At 35.9% G+C, this 20797-nt stretch overlaps 1 protein-coding gene across 13 annotated transcripts in view; it reads right to left on the bottom strand.

The window, feature by feature from the left end:
• LOC100313756 (transcription factor 12-like protein) overlaps window positions 1–20797 on the bottom strand; it is a 151370-nt gene that overhangs the window by 11351 nt on the left and 119222 nt on the right. For 6 of the 13 annotated variants that reach the window (XM_085494755.1, XM_006812054.3, NM_001168201.1 and 3 more), the window contains 12 exon segments: window positions 20514–20667; window positions 19850–19944; window positions 13699–13777; window positions 13072–13142; window positions 11931–11990; window positions 11407–11607; window positions 5594–5738; window positions 4821–4961; window positions 3030–3207; window positions 2623–2670; window positions 1876–2099; window positions 1229–1351 (listed from right to left, as the gene is read on the bottom strand). In XM_085494755.1, coding sequence (XP_085350881.1) covers window positions 1229–1351; window positions 1876–2099; window positions 2623–2670; window positions 3030–3207; window positions 4821–4961; window positions 5594–5738; window positions 11407–11607; window positions 11931–11990; window positions 13072–13142; window positions 13699–13777; window positions 19850–19944; window positions 20514–20667 — 1519 coding nt within the window. 13 annotated transcript variants of the gene reach the window in all.

Genomic DNA, 20797 nt, shown 5'->3' with positions numbered 1-20797 from the left:
TTTTTAAAAAATCAAAGAAAAAATGAACAAAATGCAACAAAGGCAAAATGTGACACAAGGCAATGGAGGAGATTGGCAGTGTTGTAAGGTAGCAATCAAAAACGAATACGATATGGAATTAATTCAAATTGGATGGACGTATTCATCAAATTTATTTTGGGAAATAACTACAATGTTTTAATCTACATGGAAATGGAAATTTGAAATTATCAAATGGTCGAGACATGCCAAGTGAGATCTATGAATCATGGGAAATTCTGTACTATGAATCATGGGAACAATCATATGATGAGCACATGACTACTGAACAGAATGAACAACTAAATAAAGTGAATACTTGCCTTCTGAGTGGTTTCCCTCCTGTCTTCAATAATAGTCCCCCCACCTACTCTTCCCAATCTCTTCCCCCCCTTCCCCTCCCTCCTTCGCTCTCTCATCAACCTCCAGCCAAATGCTTTCGTAAGGAATTTTTTACAGTTTGTGACTACATTAGTGAATGTAGATTAAACCAAAAGTAACAAATGATATCGTTGGTGACTGATAGCGTTGGCGTGGTTTATAAAAGTAAGTTGTATATTGCCTCACTCTCGGAATGTTACATCCTGGTTATGATACAAGGTACTGTGGGTAAAAAGTCTAACTGACAGCACATAGTAATGTAAAGCTTGCAGTGAGAGTGCCGATTTATTTGAAGTAGCAGGTCCAAAAAAAAAAAAGAAGCAAAATCAGATTTTAGCAAGTGATCAAGAAAACATGCCATTCTCCTTTTTTTTTAAAGAAGATGATATAAACTCAAATAGTTCATCGAATTTATGATTTTTATGTAATGGGATGGAATGATGGTCTACTTCAAACAAATCTTACTTTAAGCTGCAAATGCAATGAATATGCTGTCAGATAGTCTCTTTGGAAATGCAACACCCCCAATAGACTTGTGAAACAGGATATGACATCAGAGTTGCCATGATGATATCAGCCATGTCTGCATTACTGTCTCCATGACAACACAGTTGAGCTTGTCTGAATCATCAATTCCAAGCTCAATGAGTTAGGACGCAAGCGCTCAAAGATCAAAAGCATTAAAGTACAATCAAAACTTGTTGTTGTTACATGTAACTCTTAACATTGATCCGATTTCAAGAGTAAATCAACACACCCTTAAGGTCATAGGTCACTAATGTCTTAGAATGGTCAAGGTTTTTACTTATATAACCATTTCTAGACATACCTCCTAACGCGCCTTGATCTCCACCTGGTGGAGGAGGCCCTGTTATTGCTCGATTTGGTAATTCTTCTACTTTTTCTTCTTCTCGTCTCTTGAGACAAGCAGCTTTAGGGTTAAGATTGCGTTCTGGGATAAACAACATTAAAATTAAGAATTTGCAAACAAATTTTGTTTTAATATTGAGTCAGATTTGGAAAATATTGAAGACTACCTTATTCCAGCTGGAATTTACACAAGCCGAAAATCATAATTATGTAGTATTATTTGGGCAAAGAATTTTTGTTTTGTTTTATTAGCCATTATAAATTTGTATTGGAAGTAATTTCCATTTTGTCATTTCTGCAATTTAATTAGCCGAGAAGTTTTTTTCTTGATTTGTTATTTTTTGTTACACAATATATTCTATGTGGAAATAAAGTAATCTCCATTTTCACAAAATATCTGCTTTTATTATTTTTTTTATTTTTCAAAATCGAAAAAGGGTATTGAAACACCAAAATGGAATATTTTATTATTATGCTACTCTCATGCAGAGGGTCCCCCCAGTCCCCCCCTAAATTAATCACCCAATTTCTTTCTTTCTTTGCAGAACAATTCATGCAATAGGGCGTGACCTCTTGACCTGTGACCTCCAACCTGCAGACACTCACCTCGGACCTGTTGCTCTAAACTCGTAATAACGCTAACAGCTTGATGTAAAATAACAAGTTTTGTTTGCGCTTTATCGCTTTTCAGGTGCAGTGCACACATGCGGCCTAACTCCTTGAAGGCCTCATTAATATCCCTAACTCTAATTCGTTCCCTGGCATTATTGGCGTGACGTCTCTCCTTTTCCCGTACAGCTCGTACTTCTGGGGGTTCATCTTCTGGTGGTCTGGAGACGTAAAAAAACATTTAACGTTAACCGCTCATGAAAGTTTACATTTATACAGTGGTTAAACAGGTAAACACAATGCATTGTGGGTATAGACCTCAAAGACTGATTAATACTAAACAGAATTGCATGTAGAGAAAAGAATTGTTAATATTCTGGTCCATATTTGGTTTCTGAGCAATAACAAATTGACGACTGCGTTTCAGTTCATTTTTCACAAGTTTAGTCAAATATGCATGCAATTCAACAGCATTACTGTCCTGAGGCGAACCCTAGGCACCAAGATGGTTGGTTTGTTGATTTGTACGAGTTGAACATTATATCATATGTATGGCATGAATTAGCAATTACCAATAGAATTAACCATTACCACTAACACCAACTATGCTACATTCAGACGTCACATGACTATATTCAGACATCACATGACTACATTCAGACATCACATGACTACATTCAGACATCACATGACTACATTCAGACATCACATGACTACATTCAGATATCTGTTGAGGAGACTCACTTTCTTTTCTCAGCACCCATCTTTTCATGAACATCAAAATCATCCATTCTGAAAGCAAGTACAAAATATGATGCAAATGTTGACAAGAGCTAAGACTCCCTAGGCAAGTGAAAATAACCTGTCGGTACATGCCCAGATAAATGAACTCCCTAGGTGAGTTGACAGATGACATTAGATACTTGAATGAAATGTGAAAATGGGCAAGAATCTGAAAACTACTATGAATACGAATATCGAAGATTGACGCGATTCTACAAAAACAAGCAATAAACAATAATATGTCAATGTGATCTGTTCATAGCCATCATATGTTCCATTCCACCAATGGGATACAATTACTAAATTTGATTTGTCAAATATTAATATCAACTCTAACTGGTGTGTATAATACATCAATATTTCCGCACCTCGACTTTTTCGATCTTCCCCCTGGTTGCCCGGATACCATACTTCCATCTGAATGCTCCTGTTTGCCATCTTTATTGCTCTTTTCTTTAGACTTGTCATTTTTGTCTTGATCTATTTTTTCAATTTTGATACCTTGAGATGGTGATCCATTCTGACCTAGCATCTCATTCTGAACAGCTGTTAAATAAAAACAAATATTTTATCAACATTCTTAAATGCATACCCATGATGCAATGCAGGTCAATCCTTATCCAATCAAATTGTTTTGTGTATTACCAGTATTCCTTTAAGAAAAACAAATATGATTAGAATGGGTTAAAACTCTGACTCAGCGAACACCTGTAAAGTAAACATTTGTACAAGACACAGCAATGCCTGTATTGTATTTGGTATTAATGAATGATAGCAATCCAAAAAAAAAAGATGACTCGTATTTGACTTATCTAGACACGTTTCTAACAAATTTACATAAAATCAGAAGGCAGTCAAGAATTTTAATTACACTTGAACATTTTTTTTAGACAAATCCAACATCCAAATACGGTAGTTGAAAAGTAATTTCTTTACATTTTAGGGTAAGCAATCTGTGAAATAATAAATCTAGTTTTTATTTAGTCGGTTTTATGCCTACAAGAGTAGTATAAAGCGGCAATATACAATTACGTTCGCTTTTTCGTGCTGTGAGTCACAATGAGAAAATGGAGAGGTATTCAGCGTATTTCGTATAGCGATGGTCCGGGAAGCAAAATATTGGATTAAAACACATACCAGCACACTTCATGTGTTCATTTCATGTTACTGGTGAAATCTGATCTGCCTATCGATTCTAATTAGATCTGAAACTGGTAAACTAACCCATTGTTTGTAGTTTACAAGACCTGGTCTTGATTAGCGCCAGGATCAGTGACCATGGCATGCATTAATTAATTGTCTTTAATACTGACAACATTTTACAAAATTAATTCATTCTGGTGACCCCCCTACTCATAGGAAGTCTGAACTTTCAAAGCTGAATGCGATAACAAGATTGAGCAAGAAGTATACAAATAATTATTTCAAAGAGCGGCCATGATATATTGATTTCTAACTTGTTGCCCCGTCCATTTGTTACCTAAAAACTTCTATGTGTAACCCCCTTTCCTAAAGTGTCAGAATATTTTTTTGACCAAACCCCTCCTGAAGAAATAGACACCCACCCCTGATACAGAATGGTTTAACCAAGATGAAAAAGGTCAGAAAGGGTCACTACCAATAAACTACCAATAACTTCATCTCAAATAACCTAGCTTAGGGTTGAGCAATATCCAAACTTTTTACAAGAAGTTATCTGACTGCAATTCATGCGAAAAAATAGCTTTTTTTTTTTTTTCTTCTGAAAATTATCTGAAGCCTGTAAAAACTGTACCCTATTTTGCAGTCCCATCTCAATAAAACCTGTCTGAGACTGAATTGACTAAAACCTGCCTACATGAACTTTATAGCCACTGAAAGCTGCACACAAACAATTTTGTAAATTGTGTTCTGCAGTTAACATTCAGGAACATTTTCAGAGAAAATAAGAAATTTAAAGATCAAGTGTAGCAATACCAACGATTAGTTATAGGTAACGATCAATACAGAATATTCGAACTTGTGATTTCAGTTAATTCTGAAATACGTAACAAAACCGTAAATCTTTGTGTTATGGATAAACAAAAACCATAGCAGTGCAAAGGATTGTGGGAAGGAGAGAAAAGCTTGGGAAAATAATTTGCGCAGACAAAAAAAAATAGCAGGAAAGGGAAAATTACCTTGAAAGCTGTGTTGGAGATTTTTCAGCGTTGACAATAAATGTAGCGATTCAGAGCCAGGCGAAGGTAGTTGATGATAAGTAGTCATAGAATGATCAGTATTTGGATTATCTGGGATCAGGGGTTTTCTGGTGAACTTTTCTGTAGGTTGCAATATGGTGTTCAGTCATGTCATCAATGCAGATGGTTAGCGTTTAGTTTGGTGTTCTGAATTTATAGTTTTAGTGGAGTGTTTAGTGAAGGTTTTAGTGCAAAGTTTATTGGTGCTGAAAATCATTAAGCAGTGTTAATTAGATTCAAGTGTTTAGCTGTCAACAACAAGTGTTCATGTTTACCAACAATATAAGTACTTGTACGTTTCCAAAAAATTCTAGCATATGTCTGACCAAAAATCATTTAAAGGCAGACAAATACTAGAATTAAATTGTAATCGAAAAAGTCTCACGACCGAATAACAACACTGTTGAAGCGACAGAAATGCAGAAGAAAGTGTTGAAGGAAAGCAAAGCAAGGTGGCATCGCCTAGTTTAGCACAAAGACGCAAGATTACAGAAACAGAAAGTGTCCCAGTCATTGCACAAAGCCATGTGAAAAATGTGCAGTGACTGCGTCACCATGACAACTCCCAAGACTATCAACAGCTTGGTTAACATTGATAATGCCTTGCAAAAAAATAACAGTGTTTATTTATTTAAACACTCCATGTTTGATCCAATGGACTTCCAAGCTGCTAATAATCTTCATGTAAGTCTAGATAAGATAGAAGTACTAACCATTAAAAGGCTGCTGAGGTTGTGCAATATCAGGAGTTGTGGCTGAGCCACCAACAGGCACTGAGTTACGTAAACGTGAGTGAGGACTGGGCACTTCATCTGACATTGGTTGATGTGGTTGGTGACCATGCGAAGGCGGACCAGGCTGCAAATAAATTTAAACCCAGTGAATATATTCCTATTTACAGTACACTTACACAATCGCAAAAGAAACCATAAAGTTGAAAGTCTAGGTTAGTTATATCTGTACAGCAAGAAAGATGGTAATGAATCTGTCATCGCATGTGGATTACAGATAGTTCTAATGACTGTACTGGGAATAATGGCTTCCTGATTGCAAACATGTGTGTACAAACACAATCAACTCATCCATGAATACAACACTCTATATGTAAACATTACACAAATCTGTATAACATGCGCAATGCTACACCATGCAAATAATACTTGCAATATCTAGAGGTCCAGATAGACGATATCAATAGCATGAAAATATGTACCGCATAAGAAACGCATCTTCAACAGAAGCGCAGGTAAACCAATTAAATGTACACTGGATGATTAAAATGTCACTTCTTTTAGAAACAGACACACCATTGTTATTCATATAAATTTAGATGTTACTAATGGAGTAAATACTGCAATTTAAAAAAGCTAATAAATTAAACAACTCTAGATTCCAACTGTACAATGTCATCAGCACCACAAAATAATCATGGCAGTTCTTTGGCACCATACCAGGAAATTTACACTAGACTTGTGTTAGTGGCGAAAAACAATATTGCACCAAACATTTTGCTGTACTTTTATCCTTAATTCTACCAAGTGTGCATCACTCAACCAGCCCAATATACCATAATGCACTAAAAGACACCACACCAATGTCTGTCAATATCACTCCATTACATATTCTGACCCATATCACTACTGGCAATAAATCACATCATGGCAGAGAAATTCCTAAACCAATTGATCAAATCCAATGCTTGTCAGTTCCTTGGCAAAGTGTTACAGTAAACCGATAACCGGAACAGAACCAATCTTTGCCCTTACCCAACAATAGGACAAAAGCACCAAATCTACATTACTCATCTATACGACAGGCCCCAGCCCTAACCCTTTCCACCCTACATAAGACAGGTACAATCTTGTCATACCCAGTTTACACATGGTGGTGTGAAATAAGAGAATAAACAATAAACGTGAGCTGGGATTAGACCGTCGTGAGACAGGTTAGTTTTACCCTACTGATAAGCGTATTTATCAAATGTCCATACATCTATGGCACACAAAGATTTAGAGGATGATCCTCCAAACAGTGGAACAGTATCAAATCTTTTAAAAGACAGTCCCAATGGTAACAAGAAATCATTCCACTACCAAGAAAACAGAAATGGTGTGCAAAGATATTTCAATCACCCGAGATCATCTACTCGCTACCTTGATAGCTAAAAGCATCTATTTCTAATTTTGATTAGACAAGAAACCAACAAAGACATTTAGAGACATGCAAGGGTGACATAAAAGTGATATTATTGTAGAATGAAGCGAGTTTAATAACTATTTTCAATATTACAAAAGCAAGATTTTAACTGAAAGAATTCATTTTGAGTGGAGCCGAGTTTTTTGGGTTGAAATGCCTAAAGTATAATATTCAAAATTCACTTCGACAGAGCACTACATAGCAGCAGCATGTGGACTTGCATATAGTGCTGACACATGCTCAAACATTCCTATACTATGCCTAGGGTAAGAGTTGCATGACCCCAACGATATACACCTCAATGATAGAAACACTGACAATGAACTTGATAAAGATAAAAACTGATGACAAAAAATGCAAACAGCAACAGATGAAAGCTATTGGTGGACAGCTATATAGCTTTACACAAGTGCCAAAGAATTATGTTCTGTAACCAGGTGGTAACCATGCCAACAACAGACAAGTAAAAAACTACTAAAGACGATTTTACTTTACCCAATAGTACGGGTGATAGTTGTAATAATGTAAGCGGGAACATGATGACGATGGCGATGTCTTCTCGTAGTCGCATTGAGAACACCACATTGCTCCTGAAAGTACTTCAAAGAGACTAACTGAGCAACGAGGTAAAGATCCTAAGGATGTATGAAGTTATGCTTTCCCCTAAGGCTTGCGCAGGAGTGTGATAAAGTTGTGTGAGTTCAACCAAGCTTCAAAGTATTGAACATGGTTGGATTCTTATAATTAGTGGCCAGGGAAGAGCTACCAGTTATAATCAACTGTAATGATACACTCTATAAACACACTGTAGCAAGTTACAAGACTGTTTCCAATTTCAGAGTGATGTTAACAATCCCGGGGTAGCACTGTAATAAGGATGGTGCGGCACTGAACAGGTGTATACAGACCAACGCAGCCATCAATACCCACCCATGCCTTTATCTAAATACAGTATATTAATAGTAGAATAAGCCGAGAGATCTCAAATCAGCAAAAAAATATTCCAAAGCAGAAGGTAATCATTACAATTTGAACATATTCTCGGCATGCTGCTGACTGAGTGTCGTATAATGGCTAGCTTTAATTGAAACGGCTTGTAAAAACTTTTCAAAAAATTCTTCTGCCAGGCCTAGTTGTTAAACTTCTAGGTTTATTTACAACTACAAAGCGCACGATACCGACTTGCTTATGTCACAGATATACATCATTTAACGCAGAATTCGGTAAAAGTCACATGTGGTTCCCACTTGAGACAAGCAGACATGTAAAGCCACATCCTAATTTTGTTCTTACAGCACGACACCGTGGTCTTTTACAGCCACAACGGTGTTGAAGTGGAACCACTACAAACAATCTGATGCAGTCACTGACTGTGCATGAACGCATCGAATGGCAATATAAGCAAACAGAGAAATATCAGCTTACATCCTATGCTTGCACTATTCTACACTAAGGCATTTTTACTTCTTGAATTCAACTACAATTATTCCATCTTTAGATGAACATCGCAGTATCATGGTATTGGTGTTATCCAGACCGTCCACCAGAATATACTCACTCAGCTACATTGCTCAAGTGAGGAGACTAAATTGCATAGTAATAATACTGTGAAACGCTTCAATTTTCAAACTGATATGTTTTCGGACACTTAGAAATTAGATAAAATTTTGCCACAGTGAAGATTTCTTTCAGTCTTTTTTTTTTTTTACACAAAACTCAATTGAAAAACCTCAATTTGGCCAAAAAACAAATCCTGAAATTTTTGGCATATGCGAGCTATACTGATCAAAACCTGACGTAATGTTCAGTTCTGTTTCAAATTTTGTTTTAAACAGTTTATTAGTGATAACATCTAAATTGCCTGTTAATTTAATATATCGATAACACAACTGACAAAATGTCAAGCATGATATTACTGTGGACAAGAATGATAAAACTGCCATGCTTCACAGTTTTAAGAAAACAGCGCATTAAAGACACGTATCAAAATAGGTAAACTTGTGCAAACCATAGGAGTAGACAGACTTGTGTAGCAGAGTTGTGAAAAGTCTGAATGTTGATATGAATATAGAATTCGTCTTGACATCGCTGACATTGTCATCACAGAGGGATGGCTATATTGATCACATGCAAGGCATGTACTACTGGGTACCCAGTCACATGACACAAACATCTAAAGAATTTAGCAGTTGCTATCAAAGAACTTGTAGAAAAGAAAATGAATAAACTAGGCTCGAACTAAAACATTTTAAACAGAGCGGACAATGACAGATCACTGGTTTCAGAAAGGTTGATAACTAGATGATTAATCGTAGTTTAATCTTCCTGAAATTGACAAGTGAAAACGACAACGTTCATATGGTTTTACTGACCACCCATTGAAATGAAAATAAACCAAAGACTACAATGGAACCAAACTATGATAAATCACTACACCCATAAACTGTCAAAGTCAAAGTCATTTCTCAAGAAACAAAACTGTTTTTCTTCATCTTCTTAGGATTAATTGACTGGACTGACGGAAGGTCATTTGAATGTAGACACCATTTATCGTTGAAATATAAACACACTAGGGCTTAGAAATGAGCACCAACACATTTTAATATAATTTATACGAATAGAGAGGTTTCTTTCTGATTGAAGCTCATTTCACAATTACAGAGGTAGCAACAAAACAATCTTATGAAGTCTGTGTGGTGGTATCATTACTTGTAGCAAACTGATGTTAGCAAGATGTTGCTATAAAAATGGTGAAAATCACCATGAATAAGTGTTCCAATTTGTTGAGTTACTCTATTAGACGACTTTAATCAAGTGTTGAATTGCCACGGCTACAAATTCTCACAATTTGATAGCAAACTTAACTACACTGAGACTTTCTGCTCAAAGAACTATTCACTGACAATGTACATTTCAGTAGTAAATGTTAGTTTTCCTCTACTTTTAATCACTAACAATTTTGATCAGGCATTTAAAATTTTGACTAATCCTTTAAGAATTAAAGAAAACTTAATTTTTACCATTCAAAATTTTTATATTTTTCAAAACATTTTGATCAAGGCTTATACAAAATAAAAAAGTATGTCTATTTAGTCCAAAAATAATTGGCATTAGAAAGTTAATTTATGTTGATAGTATATTCAACAATACAGCATGAAATCAACAAAATATGATCTTAACAATTCAGTTTTACTTCCACGAGAAGAAGCAACAAAATAAATCTGGACAAAATTAATCTCTCAGATTGAACACAAGTTCGCTGAAGTGATTTATAGGAGTTTTTGTCATTTAAGGCTATTAAATAAATCTCAAAAACAGGTGCTCTTTCCTCATTGGGTAAAATGGCGCCCATAGGTCATGCCCTCATGGCAGATACATAGGACTACAGAGACAAGAAGAGAACCTGCAAACTATGTTACAATCCAAAATATAAACTTTAAAACATTTGTTGGTTTTGACTTTTAAATGATTATTGAGAACCATACCAACAATGATCATGGTAGCCACAGCAATGGGTAGCCATGGCAACCATGCCATAAAAATGTATAAAGTTCACAAGTCAAAAAATAAATTACTAAAAAAAAGTCTATGCACTTGTAATATCAGTCAAGAAAGACAAAATGACTAAAATACTGTCAGTACTTCATCCATTAACAGCAAACAGGAGAAGACTCAATAAAGCAAGTATCATTCGCAGTTCACCTTTGAATGTCAAAAACAATTTTTGTCACCATTCAAACATTAAATTTTTCGATATATTTTCAAAATTTGTATCAAAGAACTCTAAAGTTTATTTTGTTCAAATTAAACAATTAAAGAGAATACCAAAAAAGGCTGCACCAAATTTAGCAGGAGAAATTTTGACATTCAAAGAGTTTAACAATGCAGAATAAGTATGACAAGAGAACATCCAAAATAACAGTAACATTGGCTCTACATGAATGGGGAGTGACAAGCAACATCAACAGGTTAATCTTCACAAAGCAACAAGCTGACACACACCAGAACCTAAGCTATATAAATAAACAGTCTATTACCATGTGAAATATTGTCCTGAATCAAATTTAATACATTTCGAGGTTGAGACAAATAGCAGCATCAAAACTGCCAGAAAAGGCGGGGACTATATTACCAGTAACTTGGCCATTAATTGCAAATAGGAGGGCAATACATTCTGTATGGAAAACATTATTATGATAATGTGATCATGCAACATTTAAGGAAATTAGAATGTTTAATAAGATGACCTGAAATGTTTACATAGAATAATGACCAGACTTTTCATGGTAGGGCTATATTGACAATATTACCCAGGTATATATTGCCTTACCATATGTGCTTGAACCATAGGGTCGTATTGATTGTGGTACGTCATATGGGATTCCATGGCACCATTAGGATGCGTTGGATGATGTTGACTACCGCCCATACCACCACTGCCAATAATAGACATGTTGCCGTACGAGACTTCGCCAGCGTGGTTACGTAATACATTGATTGCATCATCAAGTCTTTCTTCCATACGACTTTGCTGAAAACCAATACAGATGAATTATCAGCCTTGTTCAAAAGTTGTACAACAGATCGACTGGTAGAGACTATATTTAGTGCATTTACTATGGCTACCTAGTGCTAACTAGGTACATAAGCTATCATATTAACGCAAATTAGTTTGTTTTTTTTGTTTAAAAGTGGCATCAGTTCACCTTGCTCACCCCCATATTGTTATGAATGGTATAGCCCATCCATAGAAAGGCAGATACATAGCAAACTATGGGGGTGAGTGGGAGATAAGCATGTCATCCCAATTACCATTACAGCTACACCCAGTGTTTCTATAGTAACCATGTTTACCTGGGCTCTGTCCCTTAGTATATGTATTGCATCGTCAAGTCTTTCTTCCATGCGTGTTGGCTGATTGACAACCAAGAGAAAAAGAACCAACAAACATCACCAATTAATAACATGCAACTTAATAATAATTTGTTATTCCACCATTACACTAAATTCAAGATGGTTGCCCGGATTTTTGATGACTACCCTATTCTTTGCTGATGAATTTAAGATGGCTACTGCATCTGAGGTGAGGAATCCAAGATGGCTACCCCAACCTGAGATGAGGAATCCATGATGGCTACTCCAACCTGAGATCAGGAATCCATGATGGCTACCCCAATCAGAGGTGAGGAATCCAAGATGGCTCCCCCAATCAGAGGTGAGGAATCCAAGATGGCTACCCCAATCAGAGGTGAGGAATCCAAGATGGCTACCCAAATCAGAGGTGAGGAATCCAAGATGGCTACCCCAATCAGAGGTGAGGAATCCAAGATGGCTACCCCAATCAGAGGTGAGGAATCCAAGATGGCTACCCCAATCAGAGGTGAGGAATCCAAGATGGCTACCCCAATCAGAGGTGAGGAATCCAAGATGGCTACCCCAATCAGAGGTGAGGAATCCAAGATGGCTACCCCAATCAGAGGTGAGGAATCCAAGATGGCTACCCCAATCAGAGGTGAGGAATCCAAGATGGCTACCCCAATCAGAGGTGAGGAATCCAAGCTGGCTATCTAAATCTTTGTATATAAATTGAGGATGGTCACCCAAATCATAGAAATACATTCAGAATGTGTTGAAAATCCTTGAATAAGTTGTGTTTAGAAATGAAAAAAAAATAATTCAAGCAAATGCATATATTTCACTTGTCAACCCCCCCCCCCATTAAATTGGTGAGAACAATGATGGATGGGGCACCCAACAGCTAACTCGTTTACTCGTAATTCAACACCATATATACCATATAATTAATAACAGACACACTAAGTTTGACCTCTAAACAGTTTCATTATTTCCTGTCAGACTCAAGTTCAATACTTAACTCATTGAAATGTACGCATTTTTGACCATGAACCATGTAGTCAGTGACAATTTTCTCACTTACAATTCATGCACTAATAAGTATTATTTGCAGACAAGAAAACACAGTATGCAGACTTACCAGAGAATGAAGATGGCTTTCCACATAGGGACCAGGTGACGCCTGACTGCTTGGTCTGGTCCATTGCCCTGCTGTTGTCAAATAAGTTAGACCAGAGAAAAATTAGAAAATGACATAAATCACCCAGGGCAACACAGGTTCAACTTTTGTTGCGAGTAATTCTGAGAAAATGTCACAAATATGACAATATAGTTTTACATTGTACAATCTTGAACAGATAAGATCTCAGTAACCATTGTAATAGAAAACGGAAATGTCTGAAGCTGTTCCTCATTTAAAATGATTAAGTTTCTAAGGAAGTTGGTACCATTGAAGATGGGAGGGGTTGGGCAAAGTTTTTGAAGGACAAAATTGACCAAATTAGCAATACTTCATACAGTTTAAAATATTGATCAATTTTAGTTGCCAAAAATGTTCAAGATTTGAAAAATTCAATATTAACGTAGGTTTATTTTGTGTGTTGACATTAGCGTTCAAAAGCAAGTATATAGCTCCAGAGTAAACAATGACAGTGAAAAGAAAACAAAAAATCTTCTTGGCTGTTCCTAGATTTACCGGTACAGATAATATCAACTACTAATGTAGGAATAAGTGTTTCATTCATCTGTTACATTCTGTTCATCTTACCTGACATGGGTGCTGGAGAACCAACAGGAGTGGAAGTGTTCGAAGGATAGCTATTGTTAGTTTGGTCTGGTTGATATATCTGTAAATTCAAAAAAAAATATTTTAATACTTTTAAACTTCTGGTATGACTCAAAAACATAGATGATATTTCATTAGTATCTATGTATTTGTTGGAGACAAAAAAATTGGCATGTTAGTATAATTTAATGTGCAAAAAATAAAATCATTACAGAACCACTGTCTAAACTGCTTCAAAATTGTTTTCCTTTATTTTGACCATCATCCAAGCTGGCCACACGGTATCTATGTTTTCAACTTCATAACATATCCCACTCATTTCTCTCCAGAACCATGTCAGTGTTGTTTGTTGAATTTTTATTCCATGCTGACCAGCTTCTTGGCTGCTTCATTCAACAGCCGTTACTTAAGTACCTTGTAAAATCCAGCGGGACAGAGACGGCAAGTAGACATACAGACAGACACACCAGCCAGCCTGCCAGCCAGCCAGCCAGCCAGCCAGCTTGGTTCTATTTTCTGACAACTATTGATTTTCCTGACTGTAACATTTATGGTGTGGTTTTCAAATTTCAATTACCAGATACCACTGTGGGTGTGTGATACTAACCTAACATGTATCGTATGCTGTGATGGTTACACCACAGATCACAGACACACTGTGGGTATTTGATACCAATATCCCATGTATCATACAGTGTGCTGTTATACTACCATTATTTTCAAAAGGTAATTTCAAAGACTTGCCCCCTCCACTAAATTTTCCAAGCAAATACAACATTTTTCACAAATTGTACCCCCTTCTTGTGCCAAATGCAAGTACACTTTGCAAATAGAAGATTAATGCAGTTCTTGTACATGTATTTATACTTCAGAAATCCAGCTGTTAAGATCATTAAACTACCAAGACAATCACAAAATATTTCAGTCTCTCAGGGACCCTAAACTAAACCTAAACTATTCAATTATCAGTACATAAGATGTCATACCATCATGACAATTTTTGTCAAAGTCGCACACATCACAGACAACCTACATTGTACTCTAAAACACTGAGATTGTCTGAATAAAATCAAGCTTAAATGCTAAACTCTTTGAAGTACAAATCCATGCCTTCCCCTGGGGACAAGTTTGAAGACAATTTAAAACTTAAGCAGTAGCATATCGGCTGTCCTTGTGTTAGTAAAAGTCCAAGGACCACCAACCTCTAGTGATAAGACAACAAAATAGTGAGGATTTGTATCGCTTGCAACATTTACACCGCAACATGCAAAATTTATTGCCGCAAATGTGTTCTGAACTCATTTGGTAAAACTAATACTTATATCCTGAAATTATAGTTTCATACTTTCCTGAATAAAATTTTTCTTTTTTAGAAAAACTTTGTACAAAGATGAACAAAGGCAAATTGTCATTTCCACACTAGGTGGAAACAATACTAACTAAATTATGAAGACTCCATCTTCAGCAAGCATGTGATGAACTCAGTTGCTGTAACATACCAAGCATAATTCAAACATGAAATTGGTTTCACATCTGCTGGCTGAAACCATGAAAACGACACGATTCAAAGCTTATTCTCAAAACTCATCTGAGGCCAAGTAAGGAAATACAACAAGCCATGTTTTCACTTATTAAAATATTGAACATAGAATAGTTAGTCAAATTCAAAGTTGGCAAAAATTTTAAATTCACTCACTCAACATGGTAACTGAACTAGTGAGTTGGAATGTGAGTAGTGTTACATGATAAACATCGCTTGGGGATGTACACTGAATAGAAGTACATGTTATAATCCAGAAAAAACAAAATTGATTGGCGGGAAAAAAACAAAAACCATTATGATCAAAATCGAAGAGATAAACTCGTCAGTTGAGTAAAGTGAAGTGAAAATTAAGTAACCATCGAGATAGCAGAATCTTACCCAAGGATAACGGACATGCCCGTAATTTGAAATATACATGGCTATGAATATTCCGTCAGTATTCCGGATATACAAAGTAAATCCAACACACTATAAGAAGGATGTATACGACCAATGGACCACAGCAAGTACTGAAGGCAGAGGCAGAGACAGCTAACTGATTGAACACTACACACATACAGAAGCCAACATACAAAGTTTTATCCCCATGCATCGACTCAATTACATCTAATTAAACTATGACCTTTCTTTTGCAACTTGAGAAGGATCTTGTATCCCACAATGCCTTGCAGGAACCCTCAATTTGATCTGATAAGTGCAAGTTGCAATCCAAAATACCATCTCCATAGCAACACAAAAACAAAAGAATTTTTCTGAGATGAAAAGATTTGGGAGACCACTCAACTACTTGAAATGCTTAACCGTTACAGGGAAACCTTTTAGTGTTGTTTATAAGCAAAGAAGAAAGAAAACTAACAATTTCTCAACTCTTAAAAACTCCAACTATGGATGGAACAGCTTTTTCACCACTTTCTTATCTATGAAAAATAAACAATATAGGTATCCAGGGGGAGTACTGATAAAAGATGTAATGGATACCCCACTTATGTAACGAATGAAAGATTGGCCTAGTGGGCAGTTCTATATGGTGTTTACACGCCTCTCCAAAGACTATATCCTTGAGTATTTTTTAGGGAGGGCGACAGCAGCTGATGGAATGTCTTCCCTGTCATCTGCAAGGAGTCATGTCATAGTGATGGAAACCATACCAACGAGAAAGATGATTAATTTGGCAAGGTTTCAACTCAGTGGGTATCTACAGATTTATGGTGCCCAGCATTTGCAGTTCAAATCACATGCCCCAAAACACGGTCACTAAGACAATCGCAACCACATGGCCACAGTACTGAACTCCAGTTTCACTTCACTTGCCCTCCATCATAACATACACAGCTTTATAGACGTCGCAATTTATTATGATGAAAGATGGTTAGGAGAATCCTAAAGGAATACAGTTTTATTTGTTTCATTTAACCAACCTTCTCCATATATAGTGTATAGTGGATTTAATAGGTGGATTATTATACTATTTCATCTATACAGTAGTTTTTGACATTCAGAGAGTTAATTAATTAAACAATTGCGTTTTTTTTCAAGTCACAATGAATCTTTCAATAAGAGGATTTTCTCTGAAATATTGAGAATATGGAGTTAACTCAATTTCTGCTTGCTTTCCCAATACTTTTTGATATTTCTCTTGCACGATTCATTGCTACAAAAATGTTAGTGGACTGGTAATAGAATTGGAAGTGTAATTAAAAAAAAAAATATTTCCTTATTTCTCTCAAAAGGTTGTTTTAATCAATTCCAGCTGTTTTATTGTACTCTTGTCTTTGTTTGTTTATAATTTGCCAAAACGATGGAAGGACAGCAGAGAGCCTAAAACACTGACTTATTTTGTGACCACACCCACTACACCACCATCTGCTGGGAGAAATGTGTCAAGTTAAAACTGTCACTGCATGGGACTATTGAGAACAACCAGGCCTTAGAAGAGTAATCAGGAAAGGGGGACAATTGATTCATCTGATATTCAGGAAGTGAAATCCAGAGTCTGGAGTTCATTTCACAAAGATTCATCCATTCTACTAAACTGATAAGACATAGGACTTCACAGTAGGGGCTCTGCCTGTAATACTAGCAATCCAAATTATACCCATCTATGTGTAATTACTTACAACACACACTTAAGTTTGTTCACCAAGGAGCACATTATGTCAATCTTTAATTTAATTTTGTTAATTTCTTCTGAAGTGACAAACAAGCCCTAGTAAAATCCAAAAGCCCTTAATGGGATACAGAAGTTCCCCATTAGAAACCCTGGAATGGCAGAAAAAAATAGTTTAAATTTTTTCCTTGACTTAGTTTTGAAATTGTTTACCTTTCAGTTTCATCCCTCAAATTTCTATGATTGATTTTTGTTATCTGTTCTAATACTTTTCTCACAAAACTACCATCTCGTATTGTGGTACTGAGTGATTAATGTTGATGATTTATCAAACTCTCGGAAACTGCTTGACCAAGTGAAATATTCACGGCTACAAAATTTTGCAATATTAATCATTTCCCAAAATTAACAAATTCACCTCTTGCGAAATCAAAAGGTTTTTAAGGACTTCAACAGTAAAACACCGAAGTGCTAGATACAAGTAGAGGATTACCCTAACTCACTAAGAATTAACTTGAAATATAACCATCCCCAAAATTTTGAATTGCATGGCTTTAAGTAATAATCTAGTAATTATTTAATTAAGAGGGTACAAACAGTTTTGTCAAAATAAACAGCATAACAGTAATCAGGTTTACAGATTGCAAACATTCTGCCCCAAACTGTTCTAATTTAATTAGTTGCCTGGTAACCATATACCCTATCATCTCAGTGAGACTGGGTGTGGCTCAGTATCCTGTTTACTACTACATAGTGATTATGTTAACCTCATTTTCTGATTTCAAAAACTTAAATTAATATTACGAGTATAATGAATATATTTTTTTTTATTTTTTATTTAGTTGAAAATGAGCTTCCACAAGCCCTGCCTAAATATGATATTGTCACAAACACATAATTGTTTTTAACAAAAAAATGTATATATATACACAGAAAAAATAAAATAAACTGAATGTTTGATTTTATGTGATTATTAAATGCACAGAAACAAACACCCACTGATGTATTTTCTAAAAATTGCTGCATATAGAAGCAATAAAATATAATTGTCAACTGTATTATGATATTATACAAGATCATTAATTTTCCCCCTTCAAATATGTAAAAATAGGCAAAATATTGCACCAACATTTTTTTTCTTCAAATTTTAAATGTAATTAAATTTGAATTAAATTCATATTTTGCATAACATTTTGTGTAATAATAGAGGCATATAAAAATTGATGCAATGGATTATTCTAGAGTGGAATGCTCAGAATAAAGTTGTACAAATAAATTATTACCGAGTCCAAAATAACCAACTGGTGGCGGCATTATTAAGTGATACCAGAATAATCAGATTTTAGAGATTTCTGAAGTAACAGCCTGGTATTCCATTGCCATGACGACAGACAAACAACTGCTGGACCAAATGTAAAGGTCAATAACCTACAAGAGCTGCATTCCTCATAGGAATAAAAACATTACACTTCCACTAAAACTAAGATATAATCATAATTTCCAACAACTTTTATATAGCTTTCGGAGAGATAACCTGAACCCATAGAGACTATATGCAACTGCCCTCATGCCCATAGAGAATATGGATAAGGGATGCCATATCGTGTTACAATAAATACATAGATTTAAAAAGCTTTTACATGTAGCATTTCAAGTTGGTATGTACATTTCTTGGTATATAAAATCCACATAAGCATAACATGTAGGTCATATGTAATCTAACAAGATATGTTTGGGCATGTCATAGGAAACCTAAATGTTTTCATTTTAAAACTGAACCCATACTACCCGAGTCACCATTTTTACACCTCTCTCACAATACCTCCATTTCCAGGCTTAACCCACAATACCCTATCCACTATTTCTACACTGCTCTCACAATACCTCCATTTCCAGGCTTAACCCACAATACCCTATCCACTATTTCTACACTGCTCTCACAATACCTCCATTTCCAGACTTAACCCACAATACCCTTACCACTATTTCTACACTGCTCTCACAATACCTCCATTTCCAGGCTTAACCCACAATACCCTATTCACTATTTCTACACTGCTCTCACAATACCTCCATTTCCAGGCTTAACCCACAATACCCTATCCACTATTTCTACACTGCTCTCACAATACCTCCATTTCCAGGCTTAACCCACAATACCCTATTCACTATTCACTATTTCTACACTGCTCTCACAATACCTCAATTTCCAGGCTTAACCCACAATACCCTATCCACTATTTCTTCACTGCTCTCACAATACCTCCATTTCCAGGCTTAACCCACAATACCGTATCCACTATTTTCACACTGCTCTCACTATATGTTAAGTTTGATGAAATGCATTGTGGGAACCTATTCCAAGACATCCATGGTCAGTCCAGGTTATTCACTAACAAGAAGCTTGTGAAATGCCCTATCACTTTGGCCTTTTCTGCATTCGCCATCACCCTGGCATTATCTAAGTTATGAGTGTTACTCACCGACGCTAAAGCCTGTCCGAGTGCATCTCCTGTTTGTGAGCCACCCCCAGCACCACCACCACTGGATGCTGGTCCAGTACTACTTCTTCCTCCTGCTGGGAACAAAGTAAATATTGCTTTACAATCAAATCAACATAAGCATAACTTATAGGATAGTAAAAAAAAATTACAATTTTCAATTTTGAAGATTCAAGTAGTATGATGACAGTCCTGCAATTATTGGAACTAGGAAGTCCTACAACACTTGGTTGACCACATACTTTTTAACACATTGCCGACAACTCCAGTGAAATTTGCTTCATTATAAGCATACCACTAATAGATTCAAATATATAATAAACATTGCATGTGTTACTTATGGCAAATGTAGTACATGCTTAGTAGCAGGCAAAATGGGAATTTAAAGTAAAAAAAATTTATTAAATAAATCATGAAATCTAAATCTGCAAGAATTAGGAGCATTACAGATACGGAAATGTGCATTTTACGCATTAATTACAAGTTAATAAATATGTTATAATATAAAGATTCAGATGAAATGTCATTCTGATAATTATAGCAACAAAGCTTTGTTGTGGTGCAGGAAGGTGTATTTTACAGCATTACTTCACCACTAGAGGGCGCCACATACTAGAAAGCGTTATTAGATTAGATCATGACTTACGCATAATACTTTCAGAACCATTTAAAGGTGAAGTATTCGACGTGTAAGGTGTGCTGCCGCTTGTTGGATTGCCATGAAATGAAGATATTGGTGGAAGACTCGGGCGCATACTAATAGTCTCATGACTACCAGGTGACATCGTGTGACCATAACCCTGAAAGTAAAACACAATAATATTAAAAAACTCAATAGTGGCATTAACTGGTTCATACTGGCTTGAACCAGCTTAAACTGGAATTAATCACTTCACTGTGGACTTTTCACATTGAAACACAAATGATATT

This window comes from Saccoglossus kowalevskii, chromosome 21, assembly GCF_978046115.1.
Source record: "Saccoglossus kowalevskii chromosome 21, keSacKowa6.1, whole genome shotgun sequence".
In the NCBI taxonomy this organism is placed as follows: domain Eukaryota; kingdom Metazoa; phylum Hemichordata; class Enteropneusta; family Harrimaniidae; genus Saccoglossus; species Saccoglossus kowalevskii.
This window is presented reverse-complemented; position numbering and strand designations above follow the sequence as displayed.